General features: G+C 37.2%; 1 protein-coding gene across 1 annotated transcript in view; it reads left to right on the forward strand.

The window, feature by feature from the left end:
• Positions 1–24,555, forward strand: part of LOC150110632 (WD repeat-containing protein 47-like) — a 264,760-nt gene that overhangs the window by 171,394 nt on the left and 68,811 nt on the right. Inside the window, exon 6 of the mRNA XM_090403442.1 lies at positions 22,144–22,314. Coding sequence (XP_090259568.1) covers positions 22,144–22,314 — 171 coding nt within the window. The remainder of the gene's footprint in view (positions 1–22,143; positions 22,315–24,555) is intronic.

Below are 24,555 nucleotides of genomic sequence, written 5' to 3' on the forward strand. Positions count from 1 at the left end.
GTAATGAATACCCATGATTATTTATATCATACATTAGAGACAGTAGTTCTCTATGAACATTAAGTGGTTTGTTTCTACCAAGAAACCATCTTCATATTCGTTTCAGAAGCTTATGCTATTCCTGCATCTATTATAGAGAATGGTTTTCTCATTTTATTAAGTGCCGTTTTTATATGATTTAAACAAATTAAAATCCAGTGGCACCAAGTCTAGACTATGTAATGTGTTTTCCAACTGTTCTCATCCATACACGTTTTAACTATCTTCTGGCTATATGTGATCTTATAACAGCATCAAGAAGAATGATTGAGTTCTTTAGGAAAGATCTGAATGACGTGTATATTACAAAATACCACATAACTAATGCATTTGACATTTACTTTTGACTGTGTGAGAAAGAGAATACTGTTAACAAGAAATTTATTATGTCCCAGAAAACTTGTTATTAATTACATTGATTTGAAGAAGAAAAAGCTTATGTCTATGTCATTAGCTTTGTTATGAATCTTGTATTATTCTTGCATCCTCAGAACTCTATAGTAGCAAAATGTATTTTGGGAGATTCTCACCATTAAATACACTGTTTGCCAAACTGTGTATTAAACTAATTAACTAATTTAGTGGATAATTTTACTATGTTAATTTTATTAATTTAACTAATTTTATTTAATCTTAGGCTATGCTTACAGTCTTATATAACTTCAGGGATGGCCTGGTAGATTCAATGTATGAAGTGAATCCTTTATATGTATTATACTAAGACATGCTTATAAGGACATGTTGTTATTGCGAATCATTTCACTACCATTTTTTGCAGAGTTTGTAATGTTGCATTATCTAACACAGATTTTTAGATCCTGAGCCACAAGATAGTCGGAAAGTTTCCAAATTGTATTTTTGTTCCTCTAAGATAATAGCATTCGATTGTCATTTCCAGCAAAGGTTGGTCAATTGGTATAGCCTCTGCTACTAATGGCTCACGCAAAAAGTTAAGCAAATTTGAGCACGGTTAGCAGTTGGAAGGAGACGAATCGTTCGATGCTGTTGGCACACTCTCCCTCGATGAGTCTTTGGACTCCCTGGAGGTGTCTAATAATAATAATTTCCTTTGAAATACCATGGTCCACATTTATCTTCAGTTCTCAATCCATGAAATTGGTTAGAGTGTTAAAAAATCATTGAAAAAGAAAATGAATGATTTGTAAAAAGGATGAAAGTGAGGCGAATGTGGCTGAAGGCAACGAAATTCAGAGAATGAAAGAAACCGGAAATAGCATGATGAAAGTTGGAAAAATCGAAAGAATGAATGAAACCAGAAATAGTGTGATGAAAGGTTCAAAAATGGGAAAAATTGAAAGAATGAATGATAGTGAAAGTATGGAAACTCAGAGGGATGAATGAGAGTGAAGCAGAGATCGAGAATTCAAAAATTAGAAAGATTGAATGGTAGAGAAATTTGTGATGTGAGATTCGAAAGTTGAATTAGGTTGGATGAGATGAGATGAAATCGATGCGGAGTGAAATTAAGAAAATTCAGGTGAAAACAATTAAAACAATCATGTACATACGAAAGAGTTAACGAAAGAAGAGCAAGTGGCATTGTATGGCGACTCCATTATTAAATGTGTGCTGGATGAGAGGATGCACAAGGTATATTTTTGCAGGTGGTAAAATGAGTAGAGTGATTGAGATGTTGGATATGAGGAGGGAGCGGTCAAAGGAGGTGATGGTTTTAATAGGTACGGATGACTTGACAGAGGACAAAGAGCGTGTCAGAATGGATATCAGGAAGCTGCTTAGATCTCATCTCATCACACTCATATTAGGTAGGTATGACTGTGGTGAGATGAGGCAGAGAGAAAGATTTATGAATATAATAAATTTAGTTTAATCCTTTATCCAAGTGTGTGCAAACAAAGTTTGTGCCTGAAAGTATCTTCAGGACTGGAGTAAAGTGGTACAACACCGGGCGACTCCTTGCAAAGTTGGAGCAAGCTACCAACACTCCTATCTCAGTATCTCCCATAATACAAAACACATTTCCTTGTGAATATGTATAATGTTATGCATTAAGGGAAGGGCCACTACCCAGACTAGTTTTGACCTCTATTGAGGTCTCTTCAGTGGGAGCCAGGCCCAAGTGGAGATACCAAGGCAAGGAGTCGCCTGGTGTTGTACCACTTTACCCCAGGTCTGAAGATACTTTCAGGCGCAAACTTTGTTTGCACACACTTGGATAAAGGATTAAACTAAATTTATTATAGTCTGACCAAGTGAAAAATAAACTTTCAATAAACTTTCAAAAGGATTATGAATGATATGTTGGCTGAAATGTGTGAGAAGAGAAGAGTACAGTTTAGAAAATAAGGGGATAAAAATCCTATGTTGTTTCATAGCCAGTAAGCGAAACTAAAGATCGATAACTACGATCTATAAGTTTCATGCTGAAAAACTATCGGCGAAGGCAATTTGAAGTAAAGGTGGCGCAAGCTCCCTCACTATTCTTGATATTTTCTCATAATGTAAAACACAGCTCCTAGGAGATGTAATACTGTCATTACATTATGAGGAGAGGTCACTACCCAGACCGGTTTCAACCTTTTTTGAGGTCTCATCAGTGAGTAGGTAGACCTGGAAGATAACAAAGCTTAGTGAAAAGAACTTACATACCTTCACTATACGAATGCCATAAAGGTGTAATTATATTTTAGTTAGGATAAAAAGCAATTTGGCTTTTTATCTTAACTAGAGTACAGTTTGTTAATATGTGGAATGAGTTTGAAGGATGAAATGAACTATATGAGAGAGAGAGAGAGAGATGGACTACATTTGAGTGGTTATGGTGTGAGTCGCTTGGAGAGACTGCTGCTGGAATGAGAAAGGTGGATGCTCCAAGAGGATATGAGAGCATGTGTAGACAGGAAAGGAATGGGATGATGTGGGATCAAGAGGAAACAGTTGGAATTGAAGAGGGTTCTAAAATGAATAAGCAGAAAGGGAAATGGCCCCAGTCGAGCATCGAGAGATCACATCGAATGTGTGGTATCAGTGGAACTAGCTGTAGATCCAGGAATGAGCTGTTCTGTTTGTATACAAATGCTAGAAGTGTAAGAAACAAGGCGGATGAAATGGTTGCACTAATTGAGTCTGTTCACCCAAAGACTGTTGGAATAAGTGAGACATGGTAAGATGAGGATGACATCCTGACAGGAATAGAGATGGAAGGGTATGATGTGTTTCGTGAGGATAGAAGGAGTAAAAAGGGAGGGGGAATGCTGTTCATAGAGAAAGAGTTATGTTTATACAAAGTAGAGATGCAAGAAGGAAATAGTGCCAGTGGTTTTGAGGCAGTATGGTGTGAGATAGAGGTGAATGGAATAAAATACTTGGTTGGATGTTGTTATGGACCAGGTAATGTGGATGGTAGTGTGACTATGAAATGTATAATCAAATTAGCCAAGCAAAGAAGAAAAGAGTGATCATTATGGGTGATTTTAATTATGGCAATATAGACTGGAATGATGAGTAGCAACTGGAAGTAAAGAAAATGAATTTCTTGAGTTTTTGAGGGATAACTACCTCAGAGAGTATGTAACAGAGGGCATGCAAGGATTGAGGATCTTGGATTTGGTCATCTCATCAGAGGATGAAATTATAAATGAAGTGTCAAATCACCCACCAATTGGTGAGAGTGACCAATCACCTGGCAACCACCCAGGTGATTACCTGGGTGGTTGCCAGCAGTGTGAGGATCTCTGTAAGAAAAGGGTATATGTGGAACTACAAGGGAGGGGGGGGGTGATTATGAAGAGCTCAGGAGACAGCTTGCAGGTGTAGGAAAAGAGATTAATGCAGCTTGGGGGATTTTCAAAAACTATCTAGTAGATACAATGTCTAAATGTATTCCAAGGCTGAGAAGGTTAAATAAGGTAGTGTGAAATGGATGAATAAAGAGATTAAGCATGTGATACAAAAAATGACATTATGTAAGTATCATAAGAGAAGTGGAAATAACCAATTCCATGAGGACTACAAAGACCATGCAAGGTGGGTGACTTGGTTGGTGAGGATAGCTAAAGTGAGGTATGAACAGCAGTTAGCTAATGAAGCCAAAAAGATTCCTAAGGAGTTCTTTCGATATGTAGCCAGCAAAAGAAAGGATGACTTTGATTGGAGAAAATGGTATAAAGACAGCTGTTGCAGAAGGTGTGGTGGAGATACTTAATGAGTCATAAAGTTCTTTCAATCTTGTGAATGTGACTTCATGGAGAGATTAAGAGCAGTTGGTGATGGGAAGGAGAGAATGACTGTAAGTGAGCAAGAGATGTATGGGGGAGTTTAGCAAACTAGATGTAAATAAGGAAGTAAAGAGAAAATATGTCAAGGCCAGTGTCAACTCCCTGGCACATTCCTTCAGAATACATGGGACTTCATAATATATCACCACGTATTCTGAAGGAATGTGCCAGGGAATTGACACTGGCCTTGACATATTTTTTTAATATGAGTCTTGCACTGCGTCAAGTTCCTAAGCAGGGCAAGATTGCCACTTCATAAAGGAGGTGATGGAACTCGGGCATCAAACTATAGGCTTATTTGTAGTTAAGTTGTTGGAGAAGCTTTTGAGAACTAGGATCCAGAATTGGATTGACAACAATGGTATTATCTTTGATGGATAGCATGGATTTGCTAAAGGGAGGTCATGTTTTAGTAACCTACTTACTTATTACAATATGGTGACTGCTTCATTGGACAGAGGAGAAGGATATACAGTAATATACTTAGATTTTGCAAAGGCTTTTGATAGATTACTGCATGATCTATCAAAATAGCATGGCTTTATGTTAGTAAATTACCAAGACAAGATACGATGTCTTAGTAATTTATTGTTAAAGCCATGATATTGCTGGACTTTGCAAAGACATTTGACAGGATACCATATGGGACCTTTCAACATGAGAATGAAGTCAGACATGAAGTTGATGATATGGATAAGAGTGTACTGATGGACAGCTATCAAACAGAAATATATGGTAGATCTGAATCAAAGAGAAGGGGGAGGGGTGATGAGTGGTGTGACATAGGGTTTGCTCTGACTACTGCTCTTCAATTTTTACATTAACACATTCGCTGCCACGCTACGTCAGCATAGTTTCTTCACGTATGCCAAGCGATTTCACTTTTTCAAGGTCAGTACGGTAATCTCGTTGCCAGCAGTAATCGACATACGAGTATACTCGTAGTTGGCTTGTGCAGAGCAGATTCCATCTATGAGTATACACAGTTTTGCTGCTAGCTCCACATGCCAAGCATTTTCCCTTCTTCAAGGTAAGTACAGGTAACCTCTTCCCGTACGCCAAGCAATTTCACTTTTTCAAGGTCAGTACGGTAATCTCGTTGCCAGCAGTAATCGACATACGAGTATACTCGTAGTTGGCTTGTGCGGAGCATATTCCATCTATGAGTATACACAGTTTTGCTGCTAGCTCCACATGCCAAGCATTTTCCCTTCTTCAAGGTAAGTACAGGTAACCTCGTTGCCGGCAGTAAGCGTCATACGAGTATACTTGTAGCTGGCTTGTGTGGCTTATATGCCAACTACGAGTAGCTGTTACATCAGTTGGTTGCTGATGATGCTAAACTGGAGAGTGTGATAGTTAATTAAAGGTGATTCAGATACTTTAGGATGATCAAAATCAGGGGTGGGGAACCTTTTTTTCTGCCAAGGGCCATTTGGATATTTATAACCTCATTCGTGGGCCATACAAAATTATCAACTTAAAAATTAGCCTGCTATATTTGGTCAAACATTTAATTAACTCACCTCTAATATGATGGCTGGAACTGCTCTTTGGTGATGTTAGCTGGTATTGATGATGATGCTACTCGTAACTGCTTTTCCAGGTTTGCATCGGTTAGTCTGTAGTGCAGTCGACTCTTTGCAATGGTAAGTTTTGAAAAGAACTGCTCATAGCAGTAAGTTATTCTGAACACAGAAGCATATATCAATGCATGTCTCCCCAAAGTGGGAAATTCATCGTTGCTTATGTAACATTTATAGAACTCAAGCAGTGGGAGGTTGTTGTACCTAGCTTTCAGCTCATCATTGCTTTGCAGCTCAATGATTTCATCTTGTAGGTTATCAGGCACATCAGTTGGTTCCACATTGAATGGTGTAGCAAAGATGTTCAATTCCATTTTACTTTTCACATCATTGAATCTTTCATTAAATGCCTCAATTAGTTTCACACATTCACCAGCATATTCAAGTGTTGTAGAAGGCTTTTGTCATTCCAGAGTGGGGAAATGCACCGTGTTATTCCTTTCAAGTTGCACTTTCCACAGCCTTAATTTTGATTGAAATGATTTCATTTCGATTAGGATGCAGTGAGCTGAGAAGCTGGTTGGGGCCCTGCAGCTTGACGTTCAGCTCTGAGAGGTACTTGGTAATTTCCACCATGAACACTAGATCACATAGCCACTTGTTATTATTGAGTTATTGAGTTCCCCGACAGGTTTTCCCTTCATCTCCATGAACTGCTTGACTTCATCTCGCAGTTCGTAAAACCTCATGAGCATGTTCCCGCAACTCAGCCACCACACTTCACAGTGATAAACAAGATCACCACACTCAGACTCAAGATCATTCAGTAACTCCTTAAACTGGCGGCTGTTAAACCCTCTGCTTTTGGCAAAATTTATGCATAACACTACTGTTGACATCACATTGTTGAGCTGCAATGACTATGCACAGAGACTTTCTTGGTGTATAATGCAGTGGCATATAATTAAATCTCTTGGATCAAGATCGAGACGATTCAGTTCTTTCTTGACAAATACAATTAACCCTTTTTGTGAGCCAACCATTGCTGGAACTCCATATGTAGTAAGGCCACTTAACTTTTCAAATGTTAGCTCAAGTTTTTTCATTGATAAAACAAGTTTATGGAGATTTTTTCATAGCAGCATAAATTTATATTAAGTGAATCATAATAATGATGTAAATTTTGAGGGACAAGCAATGAACGTCCATTATGGGATAGGCAGGACACACACGAGTACACAATGGGACAGACATGTATGCTTCTCGTCGGCTGCCTTGGGAGCTGACGAAATGACCTCAAGAGTCGATGGTACGAACGTTGGATATGTTCCAAATCCAAGATGCAGGATTAGAACAGCGATAAAGCAAAATAATCGCATCGCTGGCAACGCACACTGCATAGTTATTAAAACTTAAGTGGTGTGACATCCTACAAATGGCAACTACAAAGGAAACAAAAGTTGATGCAAAGTGTCGATCTTTCCAAGAGAAATGGACAAATGATAATTTTTTTGTTGAAGTCAAAGGCAAACCTGTGTGCCTAGTTTTTGGCGATGCACTAGCAGTAATGAAAAAAGCCAATCTGGAGTGTCATTACACCTCAAAACATGCTAAACTCAATGAATCGGGAGGCCAAATGTGTCTGGATAAAATCGATGCTCTTCGGCAGAGTTTGTAATCACAACAAACTTTCACTAGGCCTCGTTGTGACAGCGACAACATTATTCAGATGAGTTATGTAGTGAGCGAGCTAATTGCAAAGAAGCTGAGGCCTCATATAGAGGGAGAGTTTGTGAAAGAATGCATGGTGGCTGCTGCAGAGTTGTTAGCCCCACACAAAGTAAAATTGTTTCACAGTGTTAGTTTGTCTCGGAGAACCATCTCAGATTGGATTACTGACAGCACAAGATATTAAAAAACGTTGAAGGATTCTACAGGAGATTTCCAGTTTTTCTCTCTGGCTTGTGACAAAACAAGGACATAACAAATACTGCTCAACTGGCCGTTTTTGTTCGTGGGATAACTACAAAGTTTGACACACGAGAGGAACTGCTGTCACTAGAAGCCACACATGGCACTACAAGAGATGAGGACTTGTTTGAGAGACTTGTTTTATCAACAAAAAAAACTTGAGTTAACATTGAAAAGTTAAATGGCCTTACTACAGATGGAGCTCCAGCCATGGTTAGCTCGCAAAAAGGGTTAATTGCATTTGTCAAGAAAGAACTGAATTGTCTCAGTCTTGATCCAAGTGATTTAATTATATGCCACTGCATCATAAACCAAGAAAGTCTCTGTGCACAGTCGTTGCGGCTCAACAATGTTTAATGTTTTCTCAAAATTTACATTGCTATGCTATGAAAAAAGCTCCCTTGGCGGGGGGAAACCCAAATGGGTTGCTCTGAATAAAGAGCTGTGGACCAAAGGATGTAGCAGAGGCATGGCAAGCTGGCTATATTATTATGCCAGTAACTTCCATGATCTGGAGAAAGTCTACAAACCCAGATAGTGCTACTGCGTATGGGACAGCCAACGCGCCTAATCAAAGACCACAGAGTAGGTGAGAAATCAGCAATGTGGTCAGCCAAGGATGTGAAGCATGTAGCTACTTTCAACATAAGATCATTATACCGACCTGGGAAGTTGCAGTTAGTCCAAGAAAATTTTAAAAGACTGCAATGGAGTATATTAGGCTTATCAGAGATGGATTCATGGATTTAAAAGAAGGAAGACTATACTTCTCAGGAAGAAAAGATAACATACACAGAGAAGGACTTGCATTATTAATTGAGAAGAAACTTACACACTCAGTAATTGAAATAAAACCAGTGTCTCCTAGAATAATCACATCCAAACTTCAAGCAAAAGAAAAAGGTCAAACATTTAAAATAATCCAATTATATGCACCAGACAGTAACCATTCAGAGGAAGAAATACAAAATTTCTCTACCTTCTCAGCCACACTAAATGGAGAACCAATAGAACAAGTAGACAACTTCATATATCTTGGATCAAAACTAACAGAAACAACAGATGAATTCAAAACAATCAAACAAAGAATAGCGATAGAATGGACCACCATTGGAAAATTACAGAAAATCTGGAAAACAAAAACAAACAAGATATCTAAGCAAGCCAAAATCAAATTATCAAAAAAAAAAAAAAAAATCAGCTAACACCTTTTTGTTCCCGTATAGGGAGTAGGCGAGGCTGTTTTTAAGACAGTTCAATCTCCACTGGTAGCCAATCAGAGATAGCTGGCCCAAGGCTATCAGTTACCAATTAATAGCCGGCCCAATCGGCACACAGTGAAGAAGGTGGCTAGTAAGTGCCGCCATCTGGTGGTCCCTAACTCTAACACAATTTATTTAATGTCTGAAAATAGTGTGGGTTCGACAGCCAATTTTCTTGAGTTTATGGGATGAAAAACCATAGTTTCTGGGAGGAAAAACCCGCTAGCCTGTGCCAGAGATCGACTAACTCTGGAACCAGTCGAGAAAAGGCTTAGAAAAAGTTCCTCTAGTCGGCGACTAGATTCGAACGTCTTTTGTCATGCGGTCAAGCACCATAGAGTGCAAACGTCACTTCTACTAAGCTACATAGGCTTCTAAAAAATTAAATTATAGGAATCAATAATTATACCAACGGTTATCTATGGAGCAGAAGAATGGACAGTTAAGAAAAGAGAGGAGAAAAAACTGCTGGCATTTGAAATGAAATGCTTAAGAAAAATAAACAGAACAAGTTGGATAGAAAAGAAAACAAACAGCACAGTCAGACAAGAATTATTGTATAAAAAGACAATAATAGAAAAAATTAGAAAACAACTGAGATGGTTTGGCCACACTGTATGCATGGACGCAGATAGACTTCCTAACATCCTAATCAATACTTTTCCAACTGAAAAAAGATTACCTGGCTGAATTTAATAAAGAACATCTCGGGATGCAGAATATATAAGGAACTTTTTCAAACAGCAAGGAATTGAGAAGACTGGAAGATCCTGCTCAAGAGAAGACTCAACCAGTCTTAGACAGAAGAGAAGAAGAAGAGAAAAAAAACTCCTGGATTTAATGAATTTTGAGTGGCCCTGCCAAGGCAACCTGCCTGTGGTTGCCTTGGCAGGGCCAGACTAACTGATTTTGCGGGCCTTATACAGTCCGTGGGCCAGACATTCCCCACCCCCTGATCTAAATAGACTGATAGTTTGGGCAAAGGATAATTAATCGCTGCCAATTCAATATTCCAGATGTAAAGTAATACACTTTGATATGAAATACTACATACAGGGTGTTCGGGATAAATTTGACAGTTTCGTAAGGAAAAAGAAAATCTTCTTTGTATCTATTAAATTTAATGAATTGACAAAAAAACATTACAGGCAGAGTTAATTACAATACTATCAACAAGATTTACTCAAAATAACCACCATTAGCATCGATCACAGCTTCAATTCTGCTTCGGAACCTCGAACAAGCTGATGCTACAGTCTCCCTGGGAAGGGCCGCAAAAACTGTTTTAATTTTATCCATTAACTGGGCTTTTGTATTACTGGAAGTGCGATTGGTGTCTTTTTCAACTGCGCCCCATACAAAATAATCCATGGGGTTAAGGTCTGGGGAGTTTGGAGGCCAAACATTTGGACTGGTGAAGTCGTAGAAATTTTCAGACAACCATTTTTGACTTTTCCCAGAGGTGTGGCAAGGGGCCGAATCCTGCTGCCATACATACGGCCTACCATTGGCTACCCTTGTTATCCAGGGCTTGACTACAGTTAGCAACTCCACGAACAAAGCCCGAATTCCAATGCCAGGGTTCTTCAACACCTGTTCCTGCAGATTTGCAAGGAATTCTGCTGTACGAACGCAATCAGATCGTCTGCTAGGGATCTTTCTTCTTGCTACATCCTCGTAGTCACCATTGCAAGTCTCTAGTTCATGCCTGATTGTTTTTACTGTATTCAGGGAGCATTGGGTAGCAGTCGTAATATCCTTATTTTGATGGCGGGCACGAATCATCACGATACAAGTTATTCTCTTCCATGATTCAGGTGGGTTCCAGCTATCCATCCTTTCTGACATCTTGTATATGAATGAAGAAGGGTCCAAACTTTTAAATGAAGAGAAGTGTGTGTTAATACATGTAACTTACGGAAAAATATAATTAATTATAAATATGTCAAATTTATCCCGAACACCCTGTATATACATAGTTCCATCTATGTATATGCTACACAAAGCGAACTGGACTACAAGAAATTGGTGGGACTAGGAATTTAGGGATGATGGTAAGGGGAAGAGAGAGAGAGAGAGAGAAGTTCAGAGATATCACAAAAGTTGGCAAAGCATTCCAAGTGGATGATTAAATATTAAAAAAAAACACACAGACATTCCTTCTTCTGAAATTTTTTTGGTCCTTGGTATGTGAAGAAGTTTTTCAGTGTTCTAATGAATAAAATTGTTGATGGATAATTCATCAAGAAATTATGCCAATGATTCCACTCATTGGCATAATTTTTTTATTTAATAACCTAATTGGTTTCATGAAAAAATTAAACAGTGCAAAAAAGAAATTTGGTTTAAAATAGCATCTCGATTAAAACTGTGTAAACATCATTATAGCCACACTAAATTATTCACACAGTGCATATCACACCTCTCCTTGAACTCATTCACTGACAAAGCACTTCCAATGACTTCTGATAACCCATTCCAATTATTCACTGCTCTCCAATGAAACTCTCAGGCCCTTGTAATTTTGCAGTTTCCATTGGTTCCCATTTTTGTCTAATCTCTTGTCATGTATTAAACATTTTTTTTCAATGTGTCTTATAAAATGACTTTAGTAGCTTATATGTTTTGTATCTCCTCTTTTCCACCTATCCACCAAATGGTGTAACCCACAATAATTTAATTTATCTGCAATCAAATCTATGCACAGTAGTCCAGATTTGGATCAGAGCCTTATAAGAGAGATAATGACATCTTTATCACAGCTTGAAATCCGTTCATCCCAACATGCACTTTGGAATGAACAGATTACATGTGGTATATTATACTGGTGACCTTTGCCCTTAGTACCAGTCTATTTAAATCACAATGATCTCTATGCCACTTTTATTAACTAGTGCCCTCCACAGGTTAGCAAACAAATGGATATCCCCTCCCCCCACCTAAACCATTCCCAATATTATTAACATAAAAATTAATTAAACAGCAGACTCCCTAATACCATGTGATTGTGGCACATCACATGGCACAATTAAAATCCTTTTTTTTCCCTTTAACCCTTGTAATTTTTCGTAATCTACAACCAAGTTTCCTGATTACGTAACCCTTAATCTGTTTATGGCACTAATGTGCTAAGGTTTGCACCTTCAATGAGTGGGATTATCATTAAAAAAATATAATAAAATACACTTTTTTTTTTTTTTTTTTTTTTTTTTTACAGCTTCATATTCTAAGTGGTCTAAAGCAGGGAATCTAACACACGGGCCACATTACAGCCGAGAAACTCAATTTATTGTAGCCCTAAACCAGCATGTTCTACATGAGTGCAGTGACCTAATGGCAATCTCATAGCTAATTCCACTTGAATGGAGCATATGAGTAGGAACTGGTTTTAGCCACTCTGCAGCAGTAGCTAGTTTTGGTAGCAAATATCTATATTTCACAATTGAATCATTCTGTCATTTCATTATAATTTTTGGATGGTATTTCTTGTAACTATTGGCATACCTGGTTGGCCAAGTGGTTAACGTATCTGCTCTTCAATCAACACATTTGAATCCCAATGTTTGTGGTTGTCTTTAGGTGGGAGATGAATTTCATCACCTGTGAGACCACTGCCTGCTGATCAGAAACCTGAAGTAGCTTAAAAAAGTTTCATGTATAGTCCTGTAAAGCAGGATTTCAGGATTATGTGAAAAATAAAAATACAAAACAGTATATATAAAATAAGAAAAAAAAAACATGGTACTAATGTATTATAGGTTTAAAATCTTTTTTGAATGAGAATGACATTAAAAAAAATTATTACCACATCAATGGGAAGAGAGAGAGAGAATGGAAGAGTGGAAATGAGAGCTAGAAGAGAAGAAATAAATACATATCAAAAGAACATACACAGGGTGTCCCAAAATTCACGCAAGAAGTAATTTTGATAGAAAACACAGGTTTTTAATTAAAAATTGTAATTTCTTATTGATTCATAAAGTATACAGTATAGGGTTATGCATGGAATAGCATATCGGGTAAATGGCCTCCACGGCTTTGCTGACACATATGCACTCTTTTGTCGAAATTTTCCATGACCGTTTTGCATAAATGTGGCTGAATTTCGTTGATACAGCGCTCAATTTCCTTCTTCAAGGTGTGGGGGGTCGTGGGCTTGTTGGCATAAACCTTAGACTTCAAAAAACCCCAAAGAAAAAAGTCCAACAGTGTTAAGTCACATGATCTGGGTGGCCAATTCTAATCACCAAAACGGGAAATTACACGACCAGGAAATGACTCATGCAGTAATTGAATTGTTTCTCGTGCTGTATGGCATGTGGCACCGTCTTGTTGAAACCACATGTCGTCCACATCCATATCTTGCAATTTAGGCACAAAAAACTGGATTATCATGTTGCGATAGCGAGTGCCATTAACTGTTATTGCCTTACCAGCCGCATTTTCGAAGAAGAATGGACTGATGATGCCTCCAGCCCAAAATCCGCACCAAACAGTGACACGTTGTGGATCCATTTGTTTCTCAACAATCACTTGTGGATTTTCTGAACCCCAAATGCCACAATTTTGTCGATTAACAAAGCCATCAAGATGAAAATGAGCCTCATCGCTGAAGATGATTTTGTTCAAAAAATAAGCATCCACTTGTTGTTATTCCATAATCCATTCAACGAACTCTCTTCGCTGTGTGTGGTCAGTAGGCTTCAGTTCTTGAGTCATTTGAACTTTGTAAGCATAAAGATGCAAATCTTTCATGAGAATACACTGTAGAGAGCTTCTTGAAATGCCCAATTCAAGACCATGGTGCCGAATTGATGTTCCTGGACTCTCAGCAACACTCTCACGAACTGCTTCGATGTTTTCTGCTGAACGATGGCCAGAGTGTATAAGATCACTAATTGATTCAGTTTCCTTGAATTTTTTTTAATTAATCTTTTCACAGTTGATGAAGTTAAATCACAATTCCGACCATATTTTGTACAAACAAAAATTGCGAACTGTAGCTGCCAAACCTTCATTATTTTTAAAATATTGCTCAACAATGAAAATGTGTTGTTCTTTCATGTAGCGCTCCATTTTTAATAACCCTGAACTGTCAGCTGTCACACAGTCTTTTTTTTCTTGTTGGCAACACAAATGGCGCTAAATTTAAATCTTGCATGAATTTTGGGACACCCTTTATAAGCAAGATAAAAAAAAAACAGAAAAATGGAAGGACAGAAAGTGAAAAAGGGGATACTACTAAAAGAGTAATGAATTGAGCTGTGAGGAATATATTCTATGAAGATTTGATTATTTAAGTATGCAGAGTAGAATGCTAAAGAAGTGCTTACCTGGGAGAACAATATGCAATGTGATGTCTTATACAAATGATCTGATAGGCTGCATGAATCATTTAGCATATAATGTGAGATCAGGTGTGCAGCAGAAAATGGAGAGGGAACATGTGTTAGTGAATGTGTTACCTAGGTATGATAATACAAGGTGAGTAAAAGAGCAGTGACAGAGAACACAATGATATTGAAAATGAATAGGTAGAGGAAATATGTAAATGTTTGGAATATGGAATAGTGGAATATGTAAATGCATTTGATGAAAAAAAAGTACTGTATGCAAAAGACAGGCTGCATCTGAACATGGAAAAATGCAGATATTTAAAGAGGTTGCTCTTTTCTGGGATGACTGAGAGCAGTAGAGCAAGAACACTAGAGTTGCCAGGGTGGAAGTTATGGGGATATAATGGCTTGGGAGATGGAAGGTTGTGAAGTATACTGCAGAGTCAATGCTGAAGTTGATGAAAACATTAATAGGTATGGGACTAATGGAAATGTTGACAATACACTGAATTTTCTATATAACAAATGCCAGGAATAGTCCAATAAGTGGAATGAGTTGATGGCATTCATAAACATTGGTGTTTGTCCAGAAATTATTTGTCTGAGATTATTAGTATCAGTGAAATGTGGTTGATAGATGATAATGTCTTGACAGGAATAGACACAGAAGGGTATAGTATATTTTGGCAGGATAGAAAGCGAAACAGGGTGGCAGAGAGTTACTTATAATAAGCAATGAACTGTGTCCTCTCAGGATAGAGAACTGGGAATGAAAACACGGTGTGAAGTGGAGCTGGACAAGACAGGATATTTAGAGGGATGTTGCTGTAAGCTGGGGAACATGGAGGATGGTAAATAAGAAATGTTTAGGCAAATCTTTACACTTCATGGTGAGTTAGCTCCATCTCATTTAGCGACAGCAGCTTTTCCATATAATGTGCCCTCTTGGTAGGTATCCACTGGGTGCTGAACAAATAAGGATAGGCTGGAATTTTTCAGACTGAATTGCACTCTCTGTTGTCTTAAACCAGAAATACATGATGATAAAACATGACAAGATTTATGCAGGCTAGGGATTCATCAGGTTAAACAAGGCCTTGCTGTTTTTGTCAGGGAACCAGTTGAACAGTGAAAAGTCAGCTACTGGAACAACCTCCAACTCAATATCTAGAAGAAGAAGGACAAACCTAGTGTCAGAAGAATTGAATGTAGGAGCGATCGACATCAGGTATATTGATGAAAAGGAAATTGAACTTGCATAATAACTGGGGAAAATAGCTGGCATTACTGAGATAAAGAAATCAAAACAGGTGAGATCCTACTAAATAGCAGTATAAGATGTATATTCAGGTAATAATGATCAAGGAAGGATTATTGATAGCAATCATCAGCAAACATGAAGATAAACTTTTGAGGCAATATCAAGTAGTTATGTGGGCAAACTTCAAACTGGAGAAATGAACAATGAAAGTATTGGGGCCTACAGTCCCACAGAAGGTTCTCCTAAAGAACAAGTGGAGGAATTTTTTTGAGTTATTGTAGCAGGTAGCTGACATAAAGAAAATGGAATAAGTGATTCTTGTTTGAGATCTAAACAGCAAATTAGGAAATGAATCCCACCAGGCATATAGAAAAGTTTTGTGAAAATCTAGAGAAAAGTGCAAAGCTAATAAATCTACTGGATTTCTGCTCAGAATACAGACTAGTCGTTTCCTAAAAATGACCTTCCACAATGAGTCTTTTGACTCCATGAAGGCCTGGATAATAATAATAAATTGAATAACAGCTGTAGAAAATTTGGCACGAAAATCGGCAATAAAAACCTCCTAGATGAGTCTTTGACTCCATGAGGTCTTGTTTAATAATAATAATAATAATAAAAAGACCAAAACTTTGGAAATAGACAGGAACACAGAAAACTTCAGCTGAGAACTTCTCAATGAAGAACCTAAAACAATAAAATATTTTAAGTTTTTTGTGACGATATTAATGTCCAAATCGCTTTTCTACATTTTCCACATATATGCACTCCCTGATCTTTCACTTGTCACATATCTGTCAGGATGCATATATGCCACAAGTACTGCATACCACAAAATGTCATAATATTCTGCGTAAAATGTAGTCCTTAAATTGGGCAGGGCTTGGTGATAAGCCATTGCAAACTGAGCTGTGGTTGTCGCCATTCTTCAAATACTGCACAAAGAACCAAGAACTACTACAAACTATACTAAAATATTATGCTTTTAAGTACAAATTCCCCAACTGCAAATTACCTTCAGACGCTCTTTACATTGTATAATTTCAAGTAATTGAAAGTAAAAAAGTCTAATAATAATAATGAAAACATCTTTTTTTCTTCTCTCCTACCTCTGAGACGCTGACTTCGCCCTCTGTAAAGATAATGAAATTGTAAAGGTTTGAGAGCAGATATTGAAAGTATGCAGAACAAAATAGACAGATTTAGAAATATATATATATATATATACACACACGCACAGTCGGGTCTCTTTTTATGCGGTAGATACGTTCCACAGAAAACCGCATATAAAAAATCGCACAAAAAAGGCCTAACTTACGTTTATTTAGAAATATATATATATATATACACACACAGTCGGGTCTCTTTTTATGTGGTCGATATGTTCCACAGAAAACCGCACCAAAAAGGCCTAACTTACATTGAAAAATCAGGGATACGTTCCATAATTTTCTAAAACTGCATACAACTGAAGCAATGAATTAAAATAAACCTAAAATTGCATAAAAAGAGTTTATGAAAATTCAGGAAAATAAGAATGCCTAAGTTGGTTTTAAAGCTTTAGTCATTTAATTTTATTGAAAAGTAACATTTTTTTTTAACATTTTGTCATCAGAATTATCATCGCTATTAGACAACTTTCAGCAACGTTTGCGAACTGGTGCAAAATCACTTTCATCACCAGACGAGATGAGATAGTCAGCACATCAGATCTGTATGGTTAAGGCAATGGTTCTTCACAAACAGAATTAGGTTCATCCTCGTTCTGTGCTGAATTTTTTCTTCTGACAATGTAATCAGTGATTAAACTTTGCGATGATGATTTCACTAATTTTTTATACAGCTCACGATATCTAGACATACAGTTCTTCAGCTCACGTTGGAATTTAAAGGCTTGTTCATTTTCATTAACAAGAAAATGATTTTCCAATTTATTGCACAGTTCAAGACCTTCTCAAATTAAATTTGCAGTGAGGGGGACAGGTTTTTCTTCCACCTCACTATCTTTTCTGAATCTTCGACAATATCTAAAGTTAATTGATATCCAATAATATCACAGTCACTTAAGGCATTATCCACAAGCAATTCATCTATATCGTTCTTGCTAAATGTATCAAAACCTTCTCCAATTTCATGTGCCAATGTAATGATTTCAGCTGATAATGTAGATATTTGCATGGTTGCACTGTTTGCAATACATCCAGGCCAAGCTGCTTTCCAGTAAGCATTTAAAGTTTGTGGTCTTATTTCAGTGATAGCAGATGCAACATGATTTAAGCAGTCCAAAATAGAAATTTTTTTCCAAACGTCAGTTATTTAATGATTCGTTTTCTAGTTTATCCAATATAAATTGAAAAGTGTGCTTAACGTAATATTTTTTAAAAGTAGCAATTATGCCTTGATCTAATGGCTGAATAATGCTTGTTGTATTGGGTGGAAAAAAACACTACCTGCACATTTGGATGTTCCAAATGTGGATGACTTGGTTCATTGTCAACAATTAATAAAACTTTAAAATCGAGAGCTTTTTGCTTCATATATGTTTCCACTTCTGGTACAAAGCAATTATTGAACCATTCAGTAAATACAGCATTTGTTACCCAGGCAGCTTTTACTGGCGGTTGTTTTAGATCTTTGCCTTTTAGAGCACATGGTCTTAGAAATTACTAGGAGGGGTTTCAACATTAGATCTTCTGATGCATTTCTACAAAGTAATAACGTTACTTGATCTTTGCTTGCTTTAAACCCACTTGCTTTTTTCTCAGACTTTGCGATGTAAGTTTGACTAGGCATTTTCTTCCAAAACAATCCTGTTTCGTCAGCGTTAAACACTTGATTGGGATACCATCTTTAATAATTTTGGCTGCTTCTTCATCTGCTCCTGCAACCTCGCCTGTAATCTCCACGTTATTATTATTATTATTTCGGGCGACTCCAGGGAGTCCTTAGACTCATCGAGGGAGGCCCTAAACATCATGTCCACACAACTATATGACATTCTCACAGTATCTATCATACCTTGCCTTGAACTCGCTCACCGTCATAGCACCCACAACAGACTCTGGCAGCTTATTCCACTCGTTTACCACTCTAAAAGTAAAGAACCCAGCTCTAACACCCCTGCTACCACACTCTTGCCCAGCTTCCAGGTGTCCCCTAGTTCTCCCACCACCAGTCCTGATCTCAAAAATATCCTCTGAATTAATCCTATAGAATCCCTTTAGCAATTTGAATGTCTCAATCATATCTCCCCTTTTCCGCCTATCAATTAGTTTCTGCAACCCACAAATCTTCAACCTGTTCTCATATGGTTCATTCCATAGACCTGCTATCATCTTAGTCACTCGCCTCCGGATCCTCTCCACTTCCCCCCCCATCAAGAAGGAACCGAGGTGACCAAATCTGGACACAGTGAAGTGCATTCCTTTTTAAAAACCTGGCTAACCATCCTTTGTAGCCGAAAATTCTTTATCAGCCTGGGAAGCAGAAGTAGATGGCTCCAATTGCTTCATCTGTTCATATAACCGAAGTGCTTTTTGTTTAATTAAATAACCAATTATAGGAATTCCCCTTTGAGTTAATTCTTCAATCCAAATTACGAGCGCTTGTTCCGTGTTTTCTAATAATGCATCTCGAGTACGATGATAATTTGGCAATTAGTTTTGTGCCAGAAATGACAGATTTTCTTATTGCGACTTCATTTTTTTTAATTGCACTTATAGTAGATTCACCTAAATTAAAATATTTACCAATCACCGTAGATCGCTCTCCTTTTGCTAAGCTATCTAAAATTGCAATTTTAATTTCCAAAGAAATTGCTTTTCTTTGGTGCTTTTTTCTCTATTGGGCCAAATTTAATTAATTAATAATTAATGATCAATTATTAATTATAATAAAAATCAGCTAAATTAACAATTAATTATTAATGAATACATTACAAAATAACCAAGGTATTCCATGAAATTTTCAGGATTTGAAGTGTTTCTGTTGTAGGAAAAGTTTGGGAAACGCTGGATACCTTATTATCGAAATGGATTCTCCTTCTGTTGACATGCGCACAAGTGTTGAAAGGGCTTGTATCTGTGGGCATGCACCACATAACTTCAAATCCGCATAAAAGGAGACCCGAGTATATATATATATATATATATATATATATATAGTAGACGCCGCTTATTGTGATTACTTTGGGACAGTCGCTTTTCGATAACATTAAACAAAGGATATAAAAATTGCATCATTTATTTCAATTTATTGTGAACATTATTTAATTTAATTTATTGTTATAATCAACTTTTTAATAGTCTACTACATAAAATTTATTTTAAAAACTTATCTAATATTGCCTGTTGTATGTTTGAATACAGTAGTTCATGAATAAATTGCTCATACTCATAATGCCTTTCGAAATTTGTCGCTCTATGTTGCACACACTGCGATGAAGTATTCGTAGTGCTTCTTGCATCTGGACATTGGTTGGAGGAGCTTCTAAAATTTGTTATTCTATACTTGTATTGGGTTCACTTTCTTCTATTAGTTTAAAGTTCTAATCGGAAGCAGCTTAACATATTTCCGACACTGTCATTGTAGCTACCACTTCAACGTTGTTATCAATATCCGATCATTTTCAAATTCTTCTTTTGGCATACTGTCTGGGGTTTTATCAAAAATTTCATTTGTAAGATATTCAAATTCTTCGGAAGAAGGAGTTTCAGAGTTTGTTTTAAAAAATCCAACATGGGAATTTTCCCAGAAATAAAACCTATAAAAAATCCTCCTTTTTGGAAGCAGTTTTTAATAGTCTTCTCTGAGACTTGCTTCTATGACATTGCTACCAAATGCAATGCATCAAAAAGGGAAATCTTTTTTGAAATTGCACTTGCACCGGATTGGCCTTTTATATAATCAAGTTCAGCTATAATTCTCACACGAACTTCCCTGCAATAATAAGCTTTAAAAGCTCGTATGATGCCTTGGTCACATGGTTGAATTAACAATGTAGTGTTCGAGGGCAAGAAAATTACTTTGATGTTCTTTAATTTAAGATCCAATTATTGAAAATGTCATTAGTCATCCAAGTATTTGCACTAGAACAGTAGTCAACAGGCAAACTTTTAACATCTTTAAAACACAGACGATTTTTACTTTTTTCAATCACTAGCTCTCATTTCTCACCTTTCATATCAGTACAACAAAGTACTGTCACTCGCTCTTTTGAAGATTTAAAGCCTTTAGTACAGTACTTAAACAAATAAGTATGCTCAGGCATTGCACAAAAATAGAGTCCTGTTTCGTCTGCATTGTAAATATCCTCGGAAGAATATTCAGCAATAATTGTTGGCCAACTCAGTCTTAATCCACGCACCACTGATAAAAAATCAGCACTTTTTTTCTTCACCATGAATACGCTTGTGCACAATATTCTTGTACACAATCATCAGGTGCAGTGAAATTTTCTTTGCCCATTGTTTTTCCAAGCTCTGCTTTTTGACACATCAAAGGCCCATTAATCGAAGCATTCTTTTCACAAACATTACTAAACCAAATGTGTAATGCTGATTCAACTTGAGTATCCTTACCAGATCAGGCCCTCTTTCGATCCATGTTCTCATTAGTAAGAGCTGAAGTTTCAATGGTTGATGTTTTTTAAGATCTTACACAAGAGTGGTTGTGAAAATTTTTAATGTACAGAAGCAACTATGCTGACTCATTTTGGGCAACTTATCATAGCACTTAAAATTCTTTGCTTTTCTTGAAAAGATAAATTTTTATGTTTTTTACTTGCTTCTGCCATAATGCCAAGGGCTGTTTTAATGAGCACTTAAAGTCAAATTCACTTACTGAAAGAGAGCATGAAAATAAACTCAATCACAATTAGACTGCATTTATAGCCCCCCCCCCTGCATTTGCCTGAAAGATTAAGATTACCCATGCATTTGCCTGGGGATTAAAGGAAGATTAGCAAGAAAGTCGGATTTGTTAAAATGTTTAACCCTTATTTCTTAGAATTCTGAGATGCAAAAGGCTAAACATTTGAGGATTTTGATAACAATAACTGGAACTTTGTTTATAATAGACGGATTATTTTTAACTCATTTTAAATAGGGTGTTTTGGGACTGATTTTGATAACAGTAGCCAATTGATAACATCCATGATCACAATAAGTCGATTCTACTGTGTGTGTGTGTGTGTGTGTGTGTGTGTGTGTGTGTGTGTGTGTGTGTGTGTGTGTGTGTGATATGACTATCTGCCGCGTTAATCAAGTACTTGAAAAACTTATTTGAAAATCATGATAGACATGTAACATTCTGCATTCATGTGACATTATATCTCAGTAGGCTGGATTATAACAGCTACCACTGAAGTGTGTAAAGGTGCAGTGGATGGTTGAAAAAAAGTGAGTAAGGGAATAACAGCAAATATATAATAGCATGTAATCCAAAAATAGAATTTTTGTACATTATTAATGTATTTTATTTTATTTTTAGAAAATGAAGCTGAGCTCACAATGCATTCAGGAACAGTAAGAGATATTTGTTTCATGGAAGATCTTAGTAACAGATCTAACTTATTAATAAGTGGAGGGGCTGGGGATAATAAAATATTTATAACAGATTGTGAAACAGCTACTCCTTTTCAGGCCCTGACTGGACACACAGGTACGTGCAATAGGTTTTTTTTTTTAAAGTAAGAATACTCAAGAAAGTTAAAATTATTTATTATTTAATCAACAAAGTTATTTATTGTGAAATTATACTCTGAGACATAATAGAAGTAACAGCAAACTATATGAAGTTGGATTAGCCTGCTGAATTTTAGGGATGATGCTCTGGCTTCATATAGTTCAGCTACTACTTCAGTGAAAATTTATATTAAACTCTTCCACTAAAGTCGAGGAAAAATTAGTGGGTTTACAGACATGTTGAAAATAATTATTATTATTATTATTATTATTAAAACAAGACCTCATGGAGTCAAAGACTCATCTAGGAGGTCCTTTTATCTCACACACATCTCATCATACCGGGTCTTAAACACATTCAAACTCCTTGCAGACACCACACTCTCAGGCAAGGCATTCCAATCATTCACAACTCTGCACGAAAAAAAACCTGCCTCTCACTCCCCTACTCACACCCTCTTTATACAGTTTCCAGGGATGACCTCTGGTTCTCCCCTGATCTCCCACTATTCTCTGTAGAACTTCTCCACCATTGATCCTATAACAACCCCTTACCAACTTGTAGGTCTCTATCATATCTCCCCTCCTCCTTCTCTCCACCAGACTCTGCAAATTACATCTTTTCAATCTTTCCTCATACTCATTCCAGAGGTCAGAAACTACCTTAGTCAGTCGCCTTTGCACCCTTTCCAACATCTCTTCATCCTTCTGAAAACCAGGTGACCAAATCTGGGCACAATAGTCCATGTGTGGCCTAATCAAAGCCTTATACAATGGAACAAGAATCTCCCTACTTCTACACATCAGTGTCTTCCTCATCATTCCCAGAAGTCTTTGTGTTGTCTTCACAATTTTGGCGATGTGTCCCCTAAATTTTAGATCCTTATCCACTATCACTCCCAGATCTCTTATTTCCTCTACTTCCAACAATATATTCTCACCAAGCATAAATTCTGCATCCCATCTTTGTTTTCCAAATTTTAAAACCTTACATTTTGCAACATTGAACTCGCATCCCCATTTGCTTGCCCAATCACTCAATTTATTCAAGTCTTCTTGCAAGGCCACAACATCTTCACTACTCTTTATGGTTCGTCCGAACTTTGCATCATCTGCAAACAACTGAATATCTCCATCCAAATCTTCGCCAATATCATTAATATACAAGTTAAATAGTAATGGCCCTAAAACAGATCCCTGAGGCACTCCACTAGTGACTTTCCTTTTCCTGGATATTGCACCCCCATACACAACTTGTTGATACCTATCAGATAGCCAGTCTCCAATCCAATGCACTAATCTAATATCCAACCCCATCTGCTCTAGTTTGACTGTCAACTTATCATGAGGTACTCTATCAAAAGCTTTTGCAAAATCCAAGTATATTACTGTGTATCCTTCTCCTCTGTCCAAGGAAGCAGTCACTTTATTGTAATAAGTAAGTAGATTACTAAAACACGACCTCCCTTTAGCAAATCCATGCTGTCCATCAACGATTATACCATTGTTGTCAACCCAACTCTGGATCCTAGTTCTCACAAGCTTCTCCAACAACTTAACCACAACACCTGACACACAGATAGGCCTATAGTTTGATGCTTGAGTTCGATCACCTCCTTTATGAAGTGGCACAATCTTGCCCTCCTTCCACTCTTTAGGAACTTGACCAAGTGCAAGACTCGTATTAAAAAAATATGTCAAGGCAGGTGTCAACTCTCTGGCACATTCCTTCAGAATACGCGGTGATATATTATCAAGTCCCACAGCCTTATTTACATCTAGTTTACTCAACTCCCCAAACACCTCTTGCTCACTTACAGTCAGTCTCTCCTCCCCATCATCAACTGCTCTTAATCTCTCCATGAAGTCACATTCACAAGATTGAAAGACCTTTATGAACTGCTCATTAAGTATCTCCACCACACATTCTGCAACAGCTGTCTTTATACCATTTCCTCCAATCAATGTCATCCTTCCATAATCATTCTTTCTTTTGCTGGCAACATATCGAAAAAACTCCCTAGGATTCTTTTTAGCTTCATTAGCTAACTGCTGTTCATACCTCTCTTTAGCTACTCTCACCAACCAAGTCACTCTCCTTGCCTGGTCTTTGTAGAACTCATGAAATTGGTTTACTTCCACTTCTCTTATGCTGCCTCCACAATGCCCTTTTTCTCTGTATTGCATACTTAATCTCTTTATTCATCCATCTCACACC

The sequence above is a fragment of the Typopeltis vanoorti genome, chromosome 1 (assembly GCF_054136105.1).
Source record: "Typopeltis vanoorti isolate ZY-2024b chromosome 1, IOZ_Tvanoo_1.0, whole genome shotgun sequence".
Taxonomy (NCBI): domain Eukaryota; kingdom Metazoa; phylum Arthropoda; class Arachnida; order Uropygi; family Thelyphonidae; genus Typopeltis; species Typopeltis vanoorti.